We start from the raw sequence: 24,505 nt of genomic DNA, 5'->3' as shown, positions 1-24,505 counted from the left end.
CCAAAGATAGAACACTAACAGGAAGTGTACAGCAGAGGACTTCCTGTTAGTGTTCTCACTATTGCCTTATGTAGCATTCCTCTAGCAACTATGAGTCTAGGTTCTCACTGTCTACTTCCTATTCTAAAGAGAAAGGAAGAAAACTCTTGCAAAGCGTTTCCAAATGCAGAGAGGTGAATCATGAGTGGGACAGGAGGAATGTGAAACTGTGGATATGGGACCCAGATGGGGGGGACATATGAATGGATGAGTGCTGTAAATTATGTTGTTTGACAAGAGAGCAATGATGTGAAGGAGTGTTTGTTGGCAGCCTTAAATAATTAATTGGTCATCTCTTGACCTTTCAGTGGGATTTGAATGAGTTCTGATCAAATGCCCATAAGAATATGGCAATAATAATAATAATATGCTGGGACTAGTATTTGCAAGTGTTTATTTTCTAGAGCAGTGATTTTCAACCTTTTTCATCTCATGACACACTGATAAGGTCCCAAAATTGTCAAGGCAGGCCATCAGTTTTTTGACAATTGACAAGGCACACCCCCACTGACTGCAGGGGCTTGCATCCCCCAGCGGCCCTACTAACAAATGATCCGTCTGCAGCACACCTGCAGACAATCCGCGGCCCACCAGTGTACCATGGCACAGTGGTTGAAAATGGCTGTTCTAGAGGAAGAAGAAACAAAGTATTTGTTTGTTAAATTTCTAGGTGGTGGTAGGCCCTGACATGAACCTCTTGGAAGGCACTGTAATCTCCCTTCATCCCACGGATGAGGAAGAAGAAGATGATGACCAGTTTAGTGATGATTCTGGTGTGAACAAAGAGGAAAGCAAAGTGAAGCTAAAAGGTACAGGCGTTCTCATCTGTCTGTTTGCTTGGGAGTGAAGGCGCTCCTTTACATTCTGCCCAGTGTTTATAGTGCCTATTGTTCTAGAGTCACCTTGTTTCTGGAACCTGTTCTATACTGAGGAGTGGAACTTGCAAAGAATTAAGCAACTAGTTAAAGTTGCTGTTCCTGGAGTGGGGGAAGAAAATCTAGACAGAGCAGAGGGCTTTAATTTCTTTCTTGATGGTGTTACTTCAGTAGCTAAACAGGCCCTGGGTTCAAATCTCAGCTCAGTCATGAACTCTTAGCTTCTGTTTCTGCATCTATGAAATGCTAGTTTTAGCTTACCTAATGCTGAGGACTTAAATAGGTGAACTTGGTTTTTCTTTCTCAACCTGTAATTTGTGCCATTTTTACAGGTGGTAGTGGCATTTAGCTTGGATCTGCGAGGATATGGGGATATGGGTTTGTGAGGGAATGATCCCGTGATACAAAATTGCAGAAGTATTGAGTCACTTTTTCATTGCATGGGAGCTAATAAGTTTTAAAGCAGGAATGGGTGACTTGGAACCAGATGTGTTTTAAAAGAAACTTATTGCAGCCTGCAGATTCTTGTGGAACTTTTTAGAATGGCTGGATTTTTTCCCCATGTTTGGCCCTTATAAGGAAGGGCTAAAAAGTGTCCGGCTTTTTAGTTAGGAAAAAAGACAAGAATGTGTTTTTAGGTGCCTGCTAATCTACAGGCTGTTTAGAATTTAGATCGTGTATCTGGAGATCAAGGTGGGTGCCTCCATTTCTGAGAAATGTCTCTCTGTCAGGTGGTTTGAAGCCACATCAATATTACTTCTTCCTTCTTCTAGGTTACAATGTCGCAGAAGTTGGCTCTGAGGGCAGAGGTTATCTCTGGAAAGCAGACAATGAGGATGAAGAGGATGAAGAGGAGCAAAGACAGAGTCTTTGGGGTGAGGGAAAGTGGAACTTAGGCAAATGGAAATGTCTTCGCCTGTGCAGAGAGGGATCTTAATCTGGGGCACAGTCCACCAGCAGCTTCCTCTGTAGTTTCCCTTGAGATGAATGGGCGTTGTGCAAGAATGCAGATGGGGCTGTGGGTTTTCCTAGCCTCGTAGATTATTGATATGCCCCTGTGTGAAGGCCATATCAGTACAGCTACACAGGGTGCCTGGTTCAGTAGGAAGATATGGGTAGATGGGTGTCCTGAACGTATAACATACACAGGGGGACAGAGCAAGATCTTTATAAGCAGGGTCTTGCATGTGCCAGATATGGCTTCCTTTCATCCCCTGTAGTGTCAAAATCAGTCAAAAACCCCTGTAAACCATACTGCCTGGCAGGCTGAACAAAAGACACAAAGAGGTGCTATAGATTGGGGGGGGGGGCTGTACTCCTGACTTTGGAAGAGTGTACATGAGGGGCAGTTTATCACTCTCTGGGGTAGGATGATAATCTGCCTAAGGGTGGATTGTGGGAAAGAGGTACTGAAAGGGAAGTTGGGGTTGTGATGTGGGATGCTTGACAAAAATTGAAGCTTGGGGGGCTGTTCTATCTTTACATTTTCGCCAGGCCCTGCTCTGAAGGCAGAAGAAGAAAGTGAGACAGAAAGTGAGATGAGCCTGGGATCTGAGCAGCCAGACAGTCGAGCAGCTTCCCCTCTGCTGGATGACATCAAAGGTGAGAAACAAGCATGTGCCTCTTTTCTCTGCTGTAAGGAGAAACTAGTTTGAGTGAAAAATCCCAGGTTTTGTGTGTGTGTTGGGGGAGGGGGTAAGGTCAATAGTGGCCTTTCTTAGTGTATGCTGGCATTCTTAAGATCAGTTCTTGACTTACAGTTTTCCAGAATGAGGTGTTGGGAACACTACAAAGAGGTGAAGAAGAAAACATCTCCTGTGACAATCTAGTTCTGGAAATCAACTCTCTCAAGTAAGACAGTTCTTTTTCCAAGACTGATTTGAATTTAGGATGGGGGTGGGGGCAACTTTTCAACTTAGTCCTGCTCTCCAAACCTCCCAGCCCACCAACAGCTGTCTCTCTGGCAGGCAAACTTGCAGTCATTCACTGTGCTGCTGAGCGCAGTTCATTGTTACGTCAGTAAAGATCTCTGAAATGGGGCATTTCAGTGAATTGAATGTTGGCATGAGAGGGCTAGAACGTGGCATCTCAAACTCTTTCTTAAAACCATCCAACCCCAGGAGGAGGAGGAAGGGCTCAAAGTCTAAGGAATGTGCAGTAGTGTCTTGATGTCTGTCTTCTTCTCTTGCAGATATGCGTATAACATTGGCCTGAAAGAGGTGATGGAGGTGCTCAGCAAGGTGGTTTTGGAGTTCCCCCTGCAGCAGATAAATGCAGAAAAGGATCCCCAGCACTACTGCATGTTGATAGTCCCTGTGAGTCTCTTCAACAACTCCGTTCATCTCTTCAGGAGCTCACTTGTTCCTTTAGAATGGAGTGGCATTTGCTGTTTCAGAGATACAGGCTACAATCCTATCCACACTTTCCTGAAAGCAAGCCGCATTATAGTCAATGGGGCTTTCTTCTGAGTATATATGCATAGGATTGGGCTCACAGACAGATAAAAACAGTTGGGGCAGAAATTCAGTTCAAACAATGTGAGGAGTAGAAAACAGCATCCATGGACAACAAAAATGCCACCAGCAAACAGTAAGCGGTGTATGGATGCAGGAGGCCAACTGCCAAAATCCTTACCCAAATACTTGCAGAAATAAAAATGTTTTTAGCCCTAGTTTAGTTTGTAAATCCCTTGAATGGGAGTTCATAACTGTGGTGCCGTGTGTGAGAAGGCTCGCCCCCATGCTCCCACCCTTTTAATGTGAGCCAGAGGTGGCACTTGCAGGAGAACCCGTTCTGATGATCCAAGAGGGCGGGCAGAAATGTGTGAGAGAAGGCTGTCTCTAAGATAACCTGGTCCCAAACCATGAAGGGCTTTAAAGCTCAACACCAGCATGTTGAATTGGGTCCAGAACCAAATGGACAGCCGGTGTAGCCGCCAGAGTAGCAGTCCAATAGAATTGAACTGTTGAGCTCTGATAACCATGTGAGTTGCCACATTCTGCACTAGTTGCGACTTCTGGACCATCTTCAATGACAGCCCCATGCAGACCATGTTATAGTAATCCAGTTGTTACATTACTCAGGCAAGGACCACTGTAGCCAGGTCAGAATGATACAAGTACAGTCACAGCTGGCACATCGGCTGAAGCTGGGCAAATACACCTGTTCCCATAACTGCCACCTGACTCCAGGTGGAGCTGTGAGTCCAGGAGCACTCCCAAACTGTGCACTCTGAATTTGGTATCCACTAGGTTTTCCAGTAACCTAACCCAAGCAGCTGTACTGAACTGAACTGACTGTATTAGACAAGAAATAGTGGAACGACTGCAAAGCAGTGACCTCCAGCCCAGACTCGGTCAACTGGCCCAGAAGGACACCATGGTCAATGGTGTCAAAAGCCACTGAGAGGTCCAACAGGACCAGCAGGAATTCACTTCTCCTGTCTAGCCCTTGATGCAGATCATCCAAAAGGGCAACCAAAGCCACATCTATCCCAAAGCCTTTTGCTGGGAAAAGAAACTGAGAGAACTTTCTGTGAGGGGAAAAAAAGGAGGGCTGGGGGTGGGGAGATCAAATAAATAATGATTGACTCTCCCTGCGTGCTGGGCGTGGTCCCTGCCTTACTTTCTCAGCATATTGCATGAGACTTTCCCTAGTTCATTTGACATTCTGATGAGTTCAATGTGGTTTGAGAGCTGGATCGGAGGCAACTGCCAGGCTGGTTGCTTGCTGAGAGTCTCATTTGAGATGTGGTTGAAGAACTCCACAGAGACTGCCATGTGCAGTAGCATGGCTCTGTGAGTGAAGCCAACCCTGCTTTAAGAACAGTCCCGCTGGATCAGGCCAAAGGCCCATCTAGTCCAGCTTCCTGTGTCTCACAGGGGTGCACCAAATGCCCCAGGGAGCACACAAGACAAGAGACTTGCATCCTGGTGCCCTCCCTTGCATCTGGCATTCTGACATCGCTCATAGTTTGTTTTTTTCTGTTGCTTTCTGTTGTAATGTGTGTGTGTGTATTGAAGTGGAGTTAAGAGGAACAGATTCCTTGCTCCTGTCCCTCATTGGCATGGGATTGGTGCCCCAGGAACAGGCAGCTCACTTCTTTCAAAGCATCCCTGTTATTGCCTTGTGGCAAAACATCTCTGGTTTAGCTTCACTTTGCCCTTATGGCACTGGATTTTCTGGCAATGAGCAGGAGTATGGTGAATTGCCCACTCCCTTGATTTGAGACAACAGGAGTGGCTGAGCTCTTGTCACACATTCAAGCTTGCACTTAGTGCTGTCTTTCAAGATGCAACCAGACTATTCCCCTCTCCCTGCCCCCCACCAAGTAGCTATGTAGATAATTGTCCTGTTGATCTGTATTCCACTGTCCTCCTTATGGCAATTCATTCTGTTAACTCTTCCTTTGCTGCAAACTGCCTACGTTTCTGGATGAGCATGGAACTTGGACTGCTGTGTCCCTTGGCATGGCATCTAGGCCTTCATGCCTCAGACTTGGATGCCTTGTTCTGCATAAGCTGCTCCCTTGAACATCTTGTCCGCCCATTCAAATAGCAGGGCTTGCCCCAGAAAATAAACCACCACCTCCTCTGTTTGGCAGAAACTTTCTTTTTAAAGGTCTTTGATAAATTCTCTAGTAATGCCTCTTTCCTGGAAGCATAATTTAGGATATGTTGTTGTTAATGGGCGCTGACGGAAATGCCATGTTTAATGATGCTGCTTTCAAAGTGTTAATTACTTCTTAGTCTTGAAGAGCGAAAAACCTCAGATCAGCCAGGAATGTGAAGCCTTCCTGTCTTTCATCACTGTTTCTGTTCCTGGCAGTCAATCCTGGTAGTCACTGCAGTGTCCTAACACGTCTTGGGTAAGGGCAGGCAGTGCTTTTGGGAGATTTCCTACTTTTCTTGGGATGTTTTACAAAGCTCTTATGCTGTCCTCCTTTTGTTCACTACTTCCATGTCTGCTGTTGAACATCAGCTTCATTTCTCTGTGGAATCATCTCAGAAGCTTTCCCCAAATCAACCTAGACTTCACCTCTTTTGCACCAATTACCCCTCTTCTTCTGTCCTTTCTGTTCCTCAGTTCCTCCCTTTGCATTATCTTGCCTGTGCTGTTTAGAGCAGGGAAAACCTCATATAAGAAAATCTTAAAACATTACATATCTTGTGTTATGGTTCTTGCATTCCTAATGTCACCCAAAGGCTTTTCTTCAGTCCCCTTCTGAATACCTTGGTGAATCCCAGAAGAACTTTTATCTCAAAATGTATCATAATTTTAAGATTTGTGGTCTCTTATTTAATACCACTTTTAGTTTGTATTGATTTGCTGGCATCTCTTCTCCATCCACCACACTCCCCATTTGAGACGTGTGTTGCTGTCTTGGCAGCATCTAGCTGGCCACTGTTGGAAACAGGCCTCTTGGTCCAACCCAGCAGAACATTTTACTACTATTACCCCTGCTAACTGGATAAGAGATACATTTTCAAGAGGATGCTAGTGTACTCTGAAGCTTGGTCAAAATTTTTAGACCCGTTGTTGCATTTAAAGAAAAGGCACAATGCCCACGAGGACAAGATCCTCTATTTTATCTTGTCAGCTAATAATCCAGACTCAGTAGAAAAGGTAGCTACTTTTCTGGAGTTAGTGTTAAAGAGCAGCAGCTTTAGACCCGAAGCACAGCGGGTTAACCAATTGCTATCATTCTGATTTGCATTTGTACTTGTGACTGACAGTGTAATTGTTTGTTCTTTGTCAGGGCAGCAGGGGAGGATAGCCCTTGCTTTCCCGATAGCAGAATGGCACAGGAGCGTAGGGAGATAGCACAAGAAGCAGGTGATCCCAAACAGCCAAAGAAGCAGACACAGGCTTGTTTGTTGCAGAAGCAGGTATTGGTAAAAGGAGCAGGCAGAAGAGTAGTCAGTCAAATGGTCCAGGAGTCAGGGATGCAGAGAGGCACAGTCACAATAAGTAGTTCAAGTCACAGAACAAACCAGCAGCACGACACGCAGAAACTCCACCACAGCAACCCACATTTGGTGTCTGTTCTTGCCCCCATATATACCAGGGCCAGCCAATCAGAGTAGGGCGACCTCATAGTCACAAGACAGTTTTGTGACCCACTCCGATTGGCTGTCCAGTGGTGCATTGCACCACTCCACCATAGCCTACGTGACTCTACACCCATCTCCCCAGGTCACATGGCTCCCACCTAACACAGGTGCAGTTGATTGCTAATCACACACATATACAGTGCAGCTGTTCCTTTATTTGCATTTCATACCAGGCCTGGACATCAAGGCCCCTCCTGCCACATCCTGGCTTACAACAATTCAGGGCCTGGGATGCCAAAGGCCTGACATTCGTTGTCTGTTTTTTGTTTTTTTTGAAGTGTGTATATATGCCAATAATGGTTTCTAAGTCTAAAGAGGGTGCTCCTCTTTTATTTAGCAGGGGGAGACTAACTGGCTCTCCTCACCCCAGCAGTGTCTTTTCTAGTGGCTGTCCCCTGGTGTTTTGCATCATTTAGATTGTGAGCCCTTTTGGGACAGGGAGCCATCAGTTATTTAATTTTGTCTGTAAACCGCTTTGTGAACTTTCAGTTGAAAAGTGATATATAAATAATAATGATAACGATAATATGAGATTATGGGGTGTGGTGCTTGGAGCTCCATTGTTTCAGTAGTGGCACCGCTGCCAAAGATAGCCACCCCAAGAAGGTCTGCCAGGTCCCCCTTTTTGTGGGTACTGTCTTAAAACCTTCCAGTCTTTCTGATGCTTTTTAAAAGTCACTGGAATTTCTGTTGGTTTCATGTCTTCAGGATCTCCAATTTGGTTTTATTATATATTATCTTGGGTGATCGCAGAAGTTTCTCATTCACAATCGCTTATTCCCAGCTACCCACCACCAAAAGCCATTTGAAATAAAAATATCTTCAATCTCTATTAGAAAATTTCCAGGGAGGGGGCTGATGGTAATTTGCAATACAGGCGTGTCCAGAAACCTATCCCCGCGGATACCTGAAACCATGGAAAAGAGGGAATGTTATGTTAAGTCATTTTCGCCCCTCACTGCCTTATGTTGTTCTTGCTTGCTTTACTTACAGGTCTTGAAGGAACATGAGGTGGTCAGAGGCAGGATAGAGGGAGATGCTGCCCAATCGTTATCAGGATCTCTCTAGTTATCTCTCCCTCTGTCATGCTTCTGACTGCCTTATCGTCGCGTTCCTTCAAGACCTGTAAGTAAAGCAAGCAAGAACAATGTAAGGCAATGGTCCCCCAATCCACAGATAATTGGAACCGCTGTTATGGGATCAGCAGATATGGGAGCATGCCTGTATTATAAGAGATTGTCTCAAAGTAGTTTCCTTTCTTTTAACATTTTCCCAAGTTCCTGGTGTGTAACCTGATCCAAGTTCATGGGGAGAGAATCTAAGAAAGAGGAAAGTTCAAGTTCATATAATTTTTAACTTCCCATCAATGTGGTAACCGTTTTTACAGTACCACAATGCATGAGATCTGTGTCAGAACTGCATTAGCAATGAACTGCCAATCTTTTAGACAGACACTAACCTGGGATTCAGTAAGAGGGATGTATAATCTTGAATGTTACGAGTTTTAATCCTTCCTGATACGACTGTTGCTATAGATGCTGCTAAAGAATTTTGCTGTTGCTCTGCCAAGGCATTTCCAGGTTCTTGGGCTGGGTGTTAGCCAAGGTCTTTTCCTAGCCTTTGAATGATGTCATGATCAGGAACTACTGCCAACACACCTGCACCAAACTGACTAGTAATAAGATGATATATTTAAATGGCTGTCATCTTGATTTCTTCCCTCCCACAACAGTTACTGAAGAATTGGGCTCCCGTTTTCAAGAACTACATAAAGCGGGCGTCGGATCACTTGGATGCCTTGCACGCCATTGAAGAGTTTTTTCTGGAACATGAGAGTCTTTGCATGTCCATAGCCAAAGTAAGTTTCCACATCAGTTGAAATGATTATGTTTTCAGCACTGAAGTAAATGTATGGCTTCTTTTCTGTTCTTGTTCTTGGCATTCTCTTACCAGGAAAGGAAGTGCCCACGTGCCTGTCAGCAGGAGTTGATTAAGAAGCTGCTTGCCTGTCATTGAAAAGGCCTTGTGGTAACCTGGGGCTTTGAATTAACATAGTTAGCAGAGGAGTTCTGCTGCATGCTTCTTGTCGGAGATGCCTTTCTGTTGCAAAGAAATGCCAACTCTAAGATCAAATCACAAAACAGAGAATACGTTCTTAAGAAATACAGTTGGCCTTCAGTATCTGTGGATACCCTTTCCAGGAACCCCTGTAGATACCAAAATCTGCAGATAATGAAATCAGTGCGCAGCAGGCGGTGTTGCAAAACTTGCCTGGAGGCAGCAGCTCAGAAGCCTCTTGGGAGCGACTGGAAGCCATCTCAGGTTCACTCCAGCAACTTCTGGTCGTGTCCTTCAGAACAGCGGCTGGACACAACTGGAAGTTGCTGGCATGATGGTTTCCGGTCACATCTAGGAAGCCCTCTGAGGTCCTCTGCAATGCAGGTGTGGCAGCCACGAATAAGTAGGGCCCATTGTACTACTTCTACAAACTGATTTATCCAAAATGTGAGGAGGAGCCTTTTGGAATTCTGGTCAAGTGGCTGGATTTTACAGAGTTCTGTGTTGTACAGTCCGTGTACTCTTGTGTAGTTTTGTAGCTTTCTAGATCCCTGATTTATATTCTTTCTCTGTAAGTGGAGCAAGGTTGGAGTTTGAGATCCGTGGGTATAGTGCATCCTTTTTCATATATGAGAACCAAAATTGAGTGCCCAGCACTTAAGCTACTGCAGGTGTTACCTTGAGAGAGATTCCTGCTTATGAGTCTCAGGGGCAGTTGATGGTTCTTACTCAGAATTAGGCGCTAAATGGGACTAGTTTCCTTTGAGCATCTTTCTATGTCTAATTGTCACGGATATGTACATGTTAGGCCTTGGTTAGCATGTGAAACTGAACCAAACTAAGTCAGTAACGGAGAAGTGGCTCGCAGTTCCTAGCTGCAAGAATGTGAGTAAACAAACAAAGATTGTTGTCTCTCCTTTGCTGGCCAGAAAGGATAGACAACAAAAATTACAACCCATTGGAATGTTAGCACCTCTGTAGACAGAGAGGCACCTTAACATGCTGATGAAGTGCAGCTGTGGATCTCCAGTTGGGAGGGGTAAGAACTAGGAGGGCTAGCAACCAGACCCACTTGGAGAATGTTCTGTCCTCAACAGTTTCTGATTGGACAGTCTAAATAAGTATGAAGTCACCTCAGTACTATTAGCATAAGAAGTATAATAATGAGTGCCCCAAGGGGTGTGTCTGGTTCTTCTTGAGCAAAGTTTTTGGGTGCAACATCCTGCTGTGAGCTCCATAGTCCACCATTGGCATCTGGCCTCACAGGTAGCCTGGAGCTAAAAGATCTACAAGAGAAGCTGACCCAGGTGAGAGTTAGCCAGCTAGCCTTATTATTGCTGATATGTTTCCTAGATGTTTATGCCTCTAGCATTTGCTGCCTTACGTAACCTTACGTACTTAATAAATTAAAATCTCTCTTACCAAGTTGTTTCATTGTCGGTTGGGGACAAAGGTTCAGAATCCTGCCTAGCTGTTCAGCAAGCTACCAAGTGCTCATTGAGGTCTAGTAACTTGAGGACTGAAGCTTTAGTTGGAGAAAGTGCTCAGTGCCTGCAGGGGATAGAGTTAAGCCTAGAGGGTCTCAGTGTCCCTGGATTGAGGCACTGGCACATACAGGGTGGTGGCAGTACTACTGGACAGGGGTACTTGAGGGCTTTAGGGTTCAAGAACCAGGAACTCTGAGCACCCCAAACCCCCCTAAGTTTGCAACACTAATTGCACCCACTTTGTAGCTCAAAGTGTTTTGAGGTCCAAATGCCACCATATTAACTTGGCTTTCTCCAGCTGACTCCTCATATGAACTGGATCTGCTTTTTTCCTTTAGGTGTGCATCTTCAAAGGAGGATACAACTATCCCCCTGCATCTCTGAGGATGTCCTTGTCATTGCTCTAACTTTTTATTTTCCTCTTGCCCCTGGGGGCTAACTAGCTCTCAGTTGTGTGTTGTGCTTGGAAGCAAAGGTGTGCCTTAAATCTCCTGAGTGCTTTTGCCTTCTGGTTTTGCATGGGTGGGTGAGTTGTCTCCATTCAGATTCAGCAAAGAAGCCCAAGCTTCCTCTGAAATTCTTACTGCCCTAGTGATTGATGATGCAATTGAGTTGTGTCTTTCTGCTAACACAAGAGAGATGACCCATTGTGCTGCTACCAGTTTCTCTGTCTCTTCTTTTGCTAGCCATGATGATTGGGGGAAGAGTGCTTGGCAGTACCCTATGAAGACTTAGAAAGTAGATTTGTGAGAGTCATGAATGTTTTGCTTAGCTCCCTATCCTTGCCCCAGACCTTCTTGTATTTCAGTTCCTCTCCCACCAACTATCTGAAGCTCTAAAGTTTGTCTGTGGTAGCTTACTGGCTTGATGAATCTGATCCAGAATAAATTGCCCATCACTTCTAAGGTGTCTGTCCTCTGGTTATTATAGGTGCTGATGACTTTCTACCAACTGGAAATCTTGGCAGAAGAGATGATTCTTACCTGGTTTTCTCAGGGGGTCACATCTGATAAAGGCAGACAGCTTCGTAAAAATCAGCGGGTGAGTCCTTGGATGGGGTGTGTAGAGGAAGCATTTGTTAGCAACAGTACTCACTTCTTGGTGTCGTCTTCATGAAAAATGAACTCTCTTCTTGGAGAGCAGCTCTCTTGGATTGCCTTTCTGCACATAGATAAACCCCATTTATTTCAGTGAGGACAGCACAGCTAGCAGCTAGAGCTCAGGTTTACAACCTTGATACCTTAGATTTGCTGTTTGGGAGTGGGCTGGCAGTGTTGATTTTAACATGCCACCTTCATTTTTGTCAATTCTCACAACTTCCCTTGCATGGGGAAGAACTTCCATTTGTAGCAATCTTCTGAATGTGGTGCATCTGATACCCCCTTGTTCAGAGAGCTCTCCTGAATTACAACTTAAAATTTCTTTCTGACAGATGACATTTCAAATCAGTTGCCGTCTGACGAACCAGAATCCATGTTTGCATGTATAGGGGAGCCCCATATCTGCAAATCCCATATCTGTGGATTCAGTTATCCATAAATCGGGTCTGGCCCCCATGCCCAACTCTGCTCCCCTTGCCTCTGGAGAGGCTTCTGAGCTCAGCAGAGGCCGAGGACATCTGTCCCTGGCCTTCACTAGGCTCAGACTGAAGTTATGTATTTATTACCTTATAAGGTATTAGGAGGCCTGGGGAAGCACACAGAGCTCCTTTCGCCTCTGGAGGAGTGCGGCTCCCCCCAGACTGTGGGGGTGGGTGTTTCAGTTATCTGCATGCTCTGCTGCTGAGGAGTCTTCTGAATCCATACCATCTACAGTGGCTTGCCTCCTTAGGGTCCTTACACACAAAGCCTCTTAGAGGTTCTGAACTCTGTGTGCTACACACCAATTCATTCACATTATAATTTATTGCTTTGTGATTGCAGCACCATGTTGAATATAGTAGTGTGTGAAGTAGCCCTTATTAGAGATAAAACAATAAGCTTTATTTTTACATAAACTCAAGCATGGTGCTTTTCTAATGGAAGCAGCTGACACATTAAGATCCTGAGGACTTATGCAGCAGAATGTGGTGATAGAATCCTGAGATGTTAAAAGTGGACTGTACCACTTCAGGCCACATATGGAAAAGAATACTGCTGCTTTGCATTTATATAGCACTCTTCTGAGTGTGCAAAGTGCTTCACGTGTATTAAATTGATGTACTAATCAAAGCTATTGTATTACCCCTGTATTGCTGCTGGAGAGCTGATTGGGAGTGGCTTACCTAAGAGTACTTACCGAGTACGTGGCAGAGACAAGATTCAAACTGAGCAAGTCTTGATTTGCAGTTCTGTCTCTGTACCAATATAGTAACTCTTGAAAACTTCATTTTTGAATGTTGTCCTGTGTTCTTAGCATGCCAAGGAGAAGTGCTCTAGCCCAGCCCACTCCCTCAAGTGCTGGTTTTCTGCTTACAGGGAATTTTAAAACAGGGAGTATTCAGATACGAGTCTCCACCTGTAGACCAATATGATGCAGTCTGTTCTCTCCCTTGATTCTTTTCCACCTGCATATTCCTTGTACTGGGTCATTTTAACCTGCTGCTACCTCTTTTAAAAAAGAAGGAAAAAAATAAGCTAAGATTGTGCCCTCCACCCAGTGGCCATGAGGTGCCAACTGTCATATGATGAAGAAGAGAAGAGGAAGACAGGCATATGTGTTTTGTCTTTGTAGTCATTTTAATTGATGTAAGCTGCCTTGGGGCCCTCCTTGGTCTCCAAAAGGCAGGATAAAAATCTCCTAAATAAGTGGTAAATCATCAGGTGATGTGATGTATGTGAATGTGTGGATTAGCCTATATACCTACCCAGCCCTGGTTTTCCTTGTTCCAGCTATTGATGATCAGGATGCCCAAAACTGATATTGTTGAAGAGCCAGTTTCCCTGATTTTCATAATCGCTTGTTGTTCTTTCAGCTTCAGAAGTTTATCCAGTGGCTAGAAGAAGCAGAAGAAGAGTCATCTGAAGGAGAGCAAAACTAGTATGGCATTTGCCAGTAGAAAAGGTGCCCCGCTGCCCTTTCAGGGAGAAGGGAGGGCCACAACAGCAGGCTTTGCCTGATGAAGTGGCAAAGCAAGAGTGAAACCCAATGCATGGTGTGTATGTGTGGGACCTGAACACGCAAAGGGACTGACAATCTGCAAGTTTATGTTCTTAGCGCCTTCTCCTGGAAAGGCATCTCACATTGGGACAGCATAGGAGCCAATAGTGGGAAAAGCCAGAGACCTCCATAATGTTGAAGATCTTTCTTATACCATGTTTGTGGTGGTGTATAAATAAGCTATCCATGGAAGTGGGGGGGGGGGCTTGCTGCTGAGGTAGATGGTGACTGACAGGCCAATACATACTGACTCCATGTCCACCTTAACTGTTGAGTTCTGAACCACTTTTGAGTTGTGCAGAGGAGATCCAGTGCAACCAAATGTACTTGAAGCCCTTGATTTTCCTGGAGTGGCGCATATGCAGGGGATTTCTTGCTTTTGGGCTCAAAGACCAGTTGTTAAAGCAGGTGATACTTACCTGTGTATTTTAGTAGTCCAAGTTCAGGAATGACGTGAGAAGATTGTCTCCTGCTGGTGGTGTCAGAGTTATCCAAGGATGCCAAGGGGAGCATTCCGCCATGCAAAGACTTTTCCTGAAGGGAATGTTGTTTTGCAACTAGACTTGCTTTCATTTGGGCTCACATGTCTACCTGGCACGGTTACCTTTTGCCAAAATCACAGAGCCTCTTCTCATAACAAAATGGGGAAAATGTTCACCTACCTCACAAGGAGTTTGTTCATAATTGAAAAAATGTAATAAGTGCTCCTGATGGTGGGAGCCTTTTGTCCATGTCCCAACCTGCTTGCTGACCAATCTGATTCTTTGAATCTGGGAGGGTGGTCCTTCTCCCCCCCCACCGCTAATAGAGGAACAGCTGTTCTTGTTATCTACAAGAAGCTGCTGGAGTCTGTTCCCTGTAACTGCTGAGAAGTCCATGTACTGCTTCAGAACCTTCTTTGCATTCTGCTATGGCTTTTGGTGACTATGCTGACAACTATGTGAACACTTTGCAGATGCAGGTCAAGTCTGTCATGCTCCACACACAGCATCTAACAATTCCAGAGGCTTTCAGACCCTAATTTTATAATTTTAAAGTACACTCCTGTTTCCTTTTAAATGTTAGCATTACAAGACCTGTGATTCTGGGTTCAGCAAAGGAATGTGTGATAGCATTGCCTTTCTCCCCCATTGCTCTTTGCACCCTTTTCATCACTGGCAGAATCCTCAAACAGTCATCTTTGCTGGGTCATAGTTCAGCATCCACTGTTTACTAATGGGGACAATGAGGTACAGTGGGCAACAGCTTGGTTGACCTAGTTGGGCCCCTCCTGCTGATCCTGACACTGTCCCTTTGGGAAAAGGAGCTGCAGTGGATCCAGGGAATGGCGACATCAGCTTTGTCAGTCTGGGCGGTTTTAGGCATTGGATGGTGCCATTGTGTTACGTGGGCCCAAATGGAGTCACTGAAGTGTCAGGGGAGGGAAAAGCCTGAACATCGACAGTGATGTTGGATTTCTTATCACCATATTCTCTTGTAAACAGTGAGAAAGAAGTGTGCTTCCTTTGTCAATATTTAATTTGGGAAACAATTAAAACATCCCTGGAATAAAGCATGGGCTGTCTGTTTGTTATATGTCGGAATCTACACATATATCTAAAGTCTAAATAGGTGCTAAAGTTGAGATTCACAGCTTATCCCAGGTAAGTCTCTTAAATCTCGTTTGCACATAGTATAATTTATGTGGTTGCCACTGACTGACAGCTCAATCCTAACCCGTGATGGAACAGGGTGGCCGGCCCCATATGCAGAGTGGGGTTGTGGGCTGCCTGCGGCTCGGCAAGGGGAATTCATTCCCCTTACCTGGGACTGGGGTTAGGATCTGGCACAAGTGCCGGATTCTGGCCCCACCTCCGGCTTGGCAATGGCCTACCCACAGGCTCACTTACCGCCTCCCTCCCTGTCCCAGAATGCCACCTTCCTGCCCTTCCCTCACCCTCCCCAAACCATTCCGCCAACCCCATGGAGCTTAGTATTACGCCTTACCATTCTGTTGGCCTCTGGAGGGTGGTGCAAGTCCGTGGGCTGACTTCCCCCCTTCCATGGTGGCATGAAAGTGCATTATGGCACTTCCATAACACCTCTGGGCTGGCGCAAGGGGCTTTCACTGGCCCAAGGTGTGGTCTAGATTGTGCCTTAAGTTGCTCTCAGACCCGTCTCCATATGTGGAAACACGAAGGCATCTTTTATACATACTTTTAATAGGCATGGTTGTTGCCATTTCTGCAGTTTCTCCTTCATATAGGCACATGTGAAGATTTTATGCCTATATGGATCAGCTTCCTGGCATATTTAAAAACTACACAAACGATGTCTGGATCCTTGGGAGGTCCATCACTAGTTCCATTTGTAAACGTGCTATGAAGCTGAACAACTTGGGCAGAAGTCATGTGTGCCTATATGAAGGAGCAACTGCAGAAATGACAATGACCATCCCTATTTAAAGTAAGTATAAAATATACCTTAGTATCAGTCTTCTGTTTAGCAGTTTCCATGTATTTTTGATTATTTCTGCAGGTGATCAGTTATACAGGTGTGCCCCTGTATCTGCGGGGGTTCTGTTTTGGTACCCCCTGCAGTTATGTGAAACCACAGATGCAGGTGAACCCCCTCCTCACCTCTGGAGGGTCCTTTGAGCCCAGCAGAGACAGTGGACATCCATCTGCAGCCTCTGTTGGGCTCACACAGAAAAAACCGAGGGCTTCCCTGTGCCTCTAATGCCTTACAAGGCATTAAAAACATTGTTTTGGTTTCACTGAGAAACTGGAAGTTGCATTTTTACTGTTGGACCCAGTCTGAGCCCGGTAAAGGCCACAGACAAATGCCTATGGCCTCTGTTGAGATCAAAGGACCCTTTGGAGGCGAGGAGAGCAGAGCTCCCCTCATCCGGAGGGGGTGCGGGGAGGCCCTGCAGACCCTATCCATGGATACAGCCCCCCTGTATTTAGCTGGCTTATTGGGTAGAGGGATTTGCTGAATTAAATATCCTGTGATCTAGAAAATGACCTAGTGAGCTTGTGTTGGATTTTAAAGGTAATTTGGCCAATATATTTAAGAATGAAAATGAATCTTGAGAAAGTCTTGGTTTTAAGCCAGCATAGGCTGTCGTATGACGCATGCTGCTCCACAGCTTGTTACATGACTTAGGAAATGAGTTCCTATGTTGTGGTTGAAATTGATTCAAACCCCATGGGTGCAGCTTCACACAAGCTGTGAATCTTGCTGAGGCACTGGTGTAAGTTAGATTTCCTTGTGGCCACTATGCACCAGGATAATGTATGAAATGGGCTTTAGTTCTGCTTGCTCCCAATATAATATTTTAGTAACAGATGTTTGCTGCTTGCTGTGTTGGGAGTTACAGACTACTACTTCCTTAAATATAGTTTAATTATAATTAGCCAACATTAAATTGGCCCACTAAGGCCTTGGAGCCAGAGAATAACTTTCCTGGTTTTAAAACCTATTCTCTCCTGGTTCTTGGAAATGTCTAATTTTACTATTTCCTTTTTCCAGCATTAACCTGAAAGCAGGACACATTACAGACTGATAGAATACAGTACTTACTCCTACTGCTGCTTTGTTACAAACTTTTATACATTATTGCCTTACTTGGACTCTCCCTTTTAATACTGGTTAGGGAAGGCAGATATAACAAAGTGCCCTGTTCTAAAAATGTTTACAAGCTTGATATAAAACCCAGGCATTTAATAATTCTTTGGATGCCTGAAGCTTTTTAATTTTTTTTAGAATTTAAAAGTGGCTTGTAATTCTAAAACTGTTTTACTTTTGCTGGATATAAACATATATCCTGCTGAGCTATAGATAATTATCTGTTCTGTGTCCTCTGCCTGAATTCTGTACTTGGAAAATACAATGGAGCAAATCCCCCTCATACCCCTCAAGGCATGTGAAGTGGAGTGTGTCCATTTCAAAAAAGCAGGCAATCATGATACCAGATGCTGACCTCAGGATTTTTTCTTCTCTGGGCTTTTCTGGGTCATTTTTTTTTTTTTTTTTGTAACTGTGGGAGCGAAACTTTGAGTTTCCAATAATAATGCTTTTTAAAAATAAGAATTATAGCTCTTCTAAGAGCTGAAAGGTGTCTATTAAGACACTGAATTGTGATCAGGGCTTTCTGTGGACTCTGAACAAAACTATAAAAATGAAGCTTCTGAGATTACTTACTGCCCTTTGTGTTCAGGGTGATACAGAAATCCATTATGTATAAGAGCACAATCCAAAGAACTTGGTGGGCTGGTGCAAGTCCCTTGTGCTGGCCTGGGAGTGTCACAAACGTGCCCTAAGGCACATCTGCAACAACTCAGGGAGGCCAGCATGAGGACATGTGCTCCCCTCTGTGCCAGATCCCACCTGACAATAGGTGAGTATGTGCCGGCCTGAGGAGGTCAATGCCGGAGGTCGGAGAGGTTGGTGGAAGGGTGGAGCGGGGGATGTTTTGGGGTGGGGGAGGGTAGGCCGGTGGGCAGACCAGACCTGGGAGGGGAGTGGGACCAGCGTCCGGCACTTGGGCTAGATCCTAACCCTCCTCTTAAGCAGCCCAGCATTACACCAAGCTGCTTGGATTTGTGCCAGCAATATAGCTGGTGCAGATTTGAATAGCCCCATTGAGATGGCTGCCACATGACATGGGGTAACGAGAAATAAATCACAGGCTTCCACTTTAAGGGGACAACATCCATTAGGTTCAGTGCAGCACTGAGAACACCAAATTGAACAAGAAATGCTCACACTTTACATTTAGGGCTGTGTGCTGCAATTTGACACAACTGTAGAAAAATGGAGAATGGTGTTGGTCATAAAATGCTGTGACTCCTCTCTGCTTTCAGACTTTTTTCTCCACACTATTATCCTTATACCAAAAAACATGTAAAAAGCCAAAGTATCCTAAGACCACTGCTTAGCTCAAAGTACAAGAAAACCGTACCCAACTTCCCTTCATGGATCACTACCTTGTCGTGGCGAAGGGGCTTGAGTAACTCAGTGAGGCTATGAGCTATGCCATGTACAGGCACCTAAGATGGACAGGTCATAGTGGAGAGCTGTGACTAAATGTGATCAACTGGAGAAGGAAATGGCAACCCACTGCAGTATCCTTGCCAAGAAAAGCCAATGGACTTTAGTATCAAAAGGCTAAAGTCATGATGCCGGAAGATGAACCCCTCAGGTCAGAAGGCATCCAATATGCTACTGTGGAAGAGCAGAGAACATTTACAAGTAGCCACAGAAGGAATGAAGTAGCTGGGCCAAAGCTGAAAGGTCGCTCAGCTGCAGATGTGTCTGGAAGGAAAGTCCGATGCTGTAAAGAACAATATTGCATACGAACTTCAGAAGTTAGTGGTAGACAGGGCCTGGCGTGCTTGGATCCATGGGGTTACGAAGAGTTGGACATGACTGAACAACAACCCAACTCACTAAAAGAAAGAACTCCTGAGAATTTTATGGAATAGATGAATCCACTAACACTTTAACGAGAAGGAGATTGAAAAAGATACAAAATTGAGAATAGTAGTGGGTACTGGATTCTGTCTCCTGAAAATCTGTCTTTACTTCTTTCTCGTTAGTGTTCTAGCCTTCATGAAAATGTGGTGGGCAAAACCGGATGAAATCTTAGCCAGAGAGTTTTCTAAATAGGATTTGCTGTATTATATATTACATTTGCTGTACCTTATCTGGTATTGAGATAAGCTATGGTACCTCTGAAAGCCAGAGGCATGTCAACACCCACTTCAGTTCTTCTCTAACACCTAAAAATCAACCAGTGGCCCAGCTCAGCAGGACATCTGGGACCTACTGCAGCCACCCTAATATATATTGGCAACCTTCAGTCTCGAAAGACTATGGTATCGCGCTCTGAAAGGTGGTTCTGGCACAGGGTCTAGTGTGGCTGAAAAGGCCAATCCTGAAAAGGCCACCCTAATAATGAGGCAGGATGAAAGGCTAATTTCTTGCCCCTTTATTTGGAGAATGCAATTCAAACATACCAACCTCTAGCAAGTTTTTGACCAAAATAGTGTATAGTGTATTGTCCCCAGGCTCTCACCTCCAGTCCACTGCTGGGCCGGGGAAGCCCCTTCAAGATGGTACCAGTTCTTTGCTTTGGCCCCTTTGCTACTGCTCTCACTGTAACTCCTGTAGGGGGCAGTAGTGCTGTGGCATCTTCATGTGGGGGAGGCAGTGGGTAAAGTGATGTGCTCAGCACATTGCTCTGTTGCTGCCTTTTCCTGGCCCCATTTGCATATGCAAATAGGTTTCCCTGGAGGTCCCTCTGAGATGTAAAAGCCTATGAAGAGCTGTAAAGGGTAGCAAGAGCAGATGACACCCCCCACGCGGGCTTTCTAGCAGCATACACAGAAGGCACCAGGACCAGATACAAAAGAGCAAGGATGAGTCACAAGTCTTCCCCCCTTGACTTGTGTTGCAAATGAGTCATTATGGGAGTTCACTGAGATTTGTCCAGAGGTGTTTTTAGAGCCCTTTTGCCTCTGAGTCTTTTCAAAAAGCAAGTCATCTGTGGCTGCCCAGAAAACAAGGAGATGCTGGTGTGTTTATGTGTTGGGAGTTCTCACTTAACATTTGACCCTCCTCCTGTCACCCAGGCTCCAGCTCATGCTGGTTTGGACTCTGCTGGCTTCTGGATCACCCACAAGATCTTTTGGGGTGCTGTGGAAGCGGTGAAAAAGAAAGTTAGCAGGCACACGGTGAACTGAGCTGGTGGCCCAAAAGACTTGTCTTCCAAAACTCGAGTTAACCAGTCAGAACTTGTTTCTGAGAAAATACTGGAGTTAGTTGTGGGTTGAAAGACACGTGTAACCTGAGTTGCAAAAAATGTATGTGGTGACTTGAAGGTGAGTCTTGTCCCATCCCTGCCAAAGAGCCATGTGAGCAGGGAGGGACTGGGGACCTGGGTGCAGGAGGAGCAAGGGTCTGTATCGGGACCAAGGGAGCACGGCTGCCTCCTGCAGCCTCAGTTCCGGTGGTGATGGCCAATGGGGGGGGGGAGGTAGTGGCAGTGCAGTACCCCCATAGAAGCATCCAGGGATGTGTGGTGGGTGGGGAGGCAGGTGAGGCAGAGCCTCCCTGCTTGATGGGGGGGGGGGTGCTGGGAAAAATAACCTTGTTGAGGAGGAGAAACAAACCAGAGGTGAAAATATCCAAGAGAAAGGGCGCTGGCTGGGGCTGCAGCCCTATGCACACTTCCCTGGGAGGAAGCCCCCTGGACTGCAGTGGGACGTTCCTCTGAGCAGACCTGCCTGGAGCGGGGCTCAGTCCCCTCCGCCCTTCCCTGCGAGGAAGCCCCGCGGACCGCGAGGGGACCTGCTTCTGAGCAGGCGCGCGCAGAGGCTCGGGGCTCCGCCTGCGGGGACTGGCGCGAGTGCCGCGGCGCGCGGGCCCCTCCTGCCGGCCGTGGGGAGGCGCAGCGGACGGGGGCGGAGCCGTGGCCGGAGCAGCAGGAGGCGCCGCCGCGGCTAGTGCGCGCTCTGGGCGCGGAGAGAGGCCTGGCCCGCCCGGCGCCGCGCGCCGTCCTCGGCCGCAGCCGCGAGAGGCAGGCAGGCAGGCAGGCAGGCCCGGGCCGGCCGGGGCGATGGCGGCGCCGGCGGCGGAGACGAAGATCATCTACCACCTGGACGAGCAGGAGACGCCCTACCTGGTGAAGCTGCCGCTGCCCGCCGAGCGCGTGACGCTGGCCGACTTCAAGGCGCTGCTCAACCGGCCCAGCTACAAGTTCTACTTCAAGTCCATGGACGACGACTTCGGGTGAGCGGCGCCGGCCGGCCCGGCCCCCCGCCCTGCAGGCCAGACTCTCCTCCCGGTCCCCAGGCGGGGGGGGGGGTTCGGTGGTAGGAACGTGTGGTGCGGGGAGGCAGGAGGGGCAGAGCCTCCCCACCTGAGGCCTTCCGAAAGCGCCACCTCTGTGTCCGGTGAGGCAGAGCCTCCCCACTGGAGCCCTCCAAAAAGCACCACTGCCGGGTGAGGTGAAGGTGAAGCAGGCGAGGCAGAGCCTCCCCACCTGAGGCCTTCAGAAAGCGCCACCACCATGTGAGGCGAGGCCAGGGCTCCCCTTCAGAATCCTTCAAAAAGCAAAACCTTTGTGTGAGGTGAGGCAGAGCCTCCCCACTGGGTTCCTTTGAAAAGTGCCACCACCCTGAAGTGAGGCAGAGCCTCCCCACCAGAGCCCTCTGAAAAGTGCTACTGCCAGGTGAGGTAGAGCCTCCCCACCACAGTCTTTTGAAAAGCGCCACAGCATGAGAAGCTTTTCAAAGGATTCCTTTAGGGAGGCTCTGCCTCACCTCACAGGGCAGCAGCACTTTTCAAAGAACGCTGGTGGGAAGGCTCTGCCTCTACTGCCTCCCCACCCAGCACACATCCCTGGTTGATAGGATGCACCAGAGCAGTAACCAAATGATATCACTTTCCAGTGAATCAGTGCTGGAGCAGAGGGGGTGTCCTGAGCACCCCTTGCCAAGCCTGAGTGCATGGGTGCACCTCTCCCCCCCCCCATCTTCTGTCCATGTTAACACCAGATTCCTCCCTCTTCCAGGAAGAAGCTGCCCTTCCTCCAGCCTTGTGGGTTAATACCATCTCAGGAAGTATACACCAGAGACTTGTGGTGGGTGGGGAGGCAGGTGAGGCAGAGCCTCCCTACCAATCTCCTTCAAAAAACGCCATCACCACATGAAGTGACACAGGTGAGGCAGAGCCTCCCCACCGAAGTCCTTCAAAAAGCACTGCTGCCACTTTGTGAGGTGTGCAAGGACTCACAACCCATGTGCATAGCATGGAGAACCCATAGCACGTGGGTCGTGTGTGCTAGCACACATCATATGGTGGCGGCGGCGCTTTTTGAAGGACTTTGGAGGGGAGGCTCTGCCTCTCCTGCCTCCTTACCCACTGCATGTCCCTGGTGTACACATTCCCACAGTCTTTCCCTCTTTCTTGCAAGGGGCTGTTTCTAAGTAATGTGGAAGAGTGAAATTGTTTTATCTCGAAGTAGTCTAGTTTCCTAGCATGATCTCCAAGGGACTGTAGCCTGGATGCAACTTAACCTAGGTCTGCAAGTTCTCCCACAATTCTTTTTTCTCTTAAGACCTTGTGGCTTCTAGCTCAGTGTGTTTGTAGCAAAAATGGCAAACTGCACTTTAAAGGCAGACAGGCATCAGGCCACAGAAGATGACTTCATCAGGTGCATGAAGCAGGATTCTCTGTTGGCAAGTGTGTGTATGTACATGGTAGAATTTAGTATGTTCAGACAAAGCAAAATTCCCCTTTAAGGAATTTGGTATCTGTGGCTTTTTGGTGCTTTTTTTCCCCCATGACACTTCCCCACCTCCCTTTCTCTCAGGATCTTTGCATCTTGCCATTTGTCTTCTTCCTTTGATGTTAATTCTTTCTGGATTCCCCCTGCCCTTAGGTCTTAGTATGGTTTCTTTTTGTATCCCCAAGATTTAAATATTGCTTGGAAGTTCTTGTTTCCTAAGACCTATAACTTACTAAGGGCTTGTCTGTGGGAACTGGGCAGCAAGTGAATAATTTTTTGTGGTGTGACAGAAACAAACCTTATGTGGCCATACTCCACCTGTCCCAGGAGCTCTTGTTATAAGATCTTGATCTCTCTGAGTTCAGAAAAAGTACTTGGGTCAACCCTCTTGGAGCTACATAACCTCCTAATGGAAGCATGTGTATGAATGGGATTGAATGTTCCCCTTGTAAGAAACAAAACAATTCCTGTCAGCAAGAGGGCTAGTTAGAATCTTCTCACTTTCCATTGGTAGGAAGCACTTGTGTGGAGCCTTCAGTTCTGTGGTTCCTCTCTGTATTCTGAAATGCTATAGCTCCAGAGGAGTTATGTGTGCCTATGTGTCTTCTGAATTCGTAGGAGTGTCCCAAATACTAACTCAGAAGTTGCCCACAAGACTGGTAGAAAGAACAGCAGGTAAATCAGTGGGAGGTAATCTCTTGGTTTTACTGGCATATGAAAATTTTTTGCAAGGTTTCCATTTCCGGACATTGTGAAGGGTTTGTATCTCTTGAGTTTGCTGAGAATGTTGATTTCTATAAATTTCACCTTCCTTTCTAGGAGATACCTGAAAGACATGGTATTTCAACTGAGGATTTGCTGTGCATTCCCCAGCTGTTTCTTCTGGGCAGAGAGGGTTGCTTTTTCCTTGGTGGAGAAAATGCTGAGGATATAAATTAGCATATTAGAAACTTTGTAATCTTACACTGGAAAATTATTGGCAGAGCTCTGCTGCAGGCCTGCCACATGAACTTAAAACGTATAGCTATAAACAAAATATATTGGAAAAGTGAAGCTGTTCATATTCTGCACAAAAGAGAGAGCCACTGTGGGATAGTGCCTGGGATGCAAGACGTAAACTTGGGTTCTAATCCCTGCTTGATGATGAAGTTTGCTGGATGACCTCTGGTCACTTGCTATGCCTTGCAGACTTGTTCTGAGGGTAAAATGTAAGCACCCCTCTGAACCCTCGGAAGGAAGAGTGGGAGAAAAATGTGATACATGGTACTAAATTTGAGTCCAGAACTTGGGTTCCACATGCAGAATTACTTATCCAAATATATAGTGTGTAAAGTACTAGTACTTATGCTTGCTCAGTTTGTGTACTGTGTTGTGATTGAGAGATCTTCATTTTTGCAAAATTCTGGTGTGTTTTGTATTTAAAGGAATGTGGTTGTTAGCAGGTGGAGAGCTGGTCAGTTGAACCTGAGATACCCAGTTTCAAGTTTTGCCTCTTCCAGGATGCATTACGTGTGTTTG

The 24,505-nt window shown here is 46.3% G+C and overlaps 2 protein-coding genes across 7 annotated transcripts in view; both read left to right on the top strand.

The window, feature by feature from the left end:
* Positions 1-15,262, top strand: part of EIF2B5 (eukaryotic translation initiation factor 2B subunit epsilon) — a 33,640-nt gene extending 18,378 nt beyond the window's left edge. The window contains exons 9-16 of the mRNA XM_066620018.1: positions 710-848; positions 1,688-1,789; positions 2,409-2,516; positions 2,675-2,765; positions 3,106-3,229; positions 8,760-8,885; positions 11,503-11,613; positions 13,526-15,262. Of these exons, the coding sequence (XP_066476115.1) occupies positions 710-848; positions 1,688-1,789; positions 2,409-2,516; positions 2,675-2,765; positions 3,106-3,229; positions 8,760-8,885; positions 11,503-11,613; positions 13,526-13,591 (867 nt within the window). The 3' untranslated portion in view covers positions 13,592-15,262. The remainder of the gene's footprint in view (positions 1-709; positions 849-1,687; positions 1,790-2,408; positions 2,517-2,674; positions 2,766-3,105; positions 3,230-8,759; positions 8,886-11,502; positions 11,614-13,525) is intronic.
* Positions 15,263-21,227: 5,965 nt separating this feature from the next.
* The window catches only part of DVL3 (dishevelled segment polarity protein 3), a 79,258-nt gene continuing 75,980 nt past the window's right edge, over positions 21,228-24,505 (top strand). For all 6 annotated transcript variants that reach the window (XM_066620168.1, XM_066620169.1, XM_066620165.1 and 3 more), the window contains exon 1: positions 21,228-21,486. In XM_066620168.1, the coding sequence (XP_066476265.1) occupies positions 21,314-21,486 (173 nt within the window). In that variant the 5' untranslated portion in view covers positions 21,228-21,313. The remainder of the gene's footprint in view (positions 21,487-24,505) is intronic.

The sequence above is a fragment of the Tiliqua scincoides genome, chromosome 3, assembly GCF_035046505.1.
Source record: "Tiliqua scincoides isolate rTilSci1 chromosome 3, rTilSci1.hap2, whole genome shotgun sequence".
NCBI classification, from domain to species: domain Eukaryota; kingdom Metazoa; phylum Chordata; class Lepidosauria; order Squamata; family Scincidae; genus Tiliqua; species Tiliqua scincoides.
Note: the sequence above shows the minus strand (reverse complement) of the source record. Positions and strands in the feature narration are given on the sequence as shown.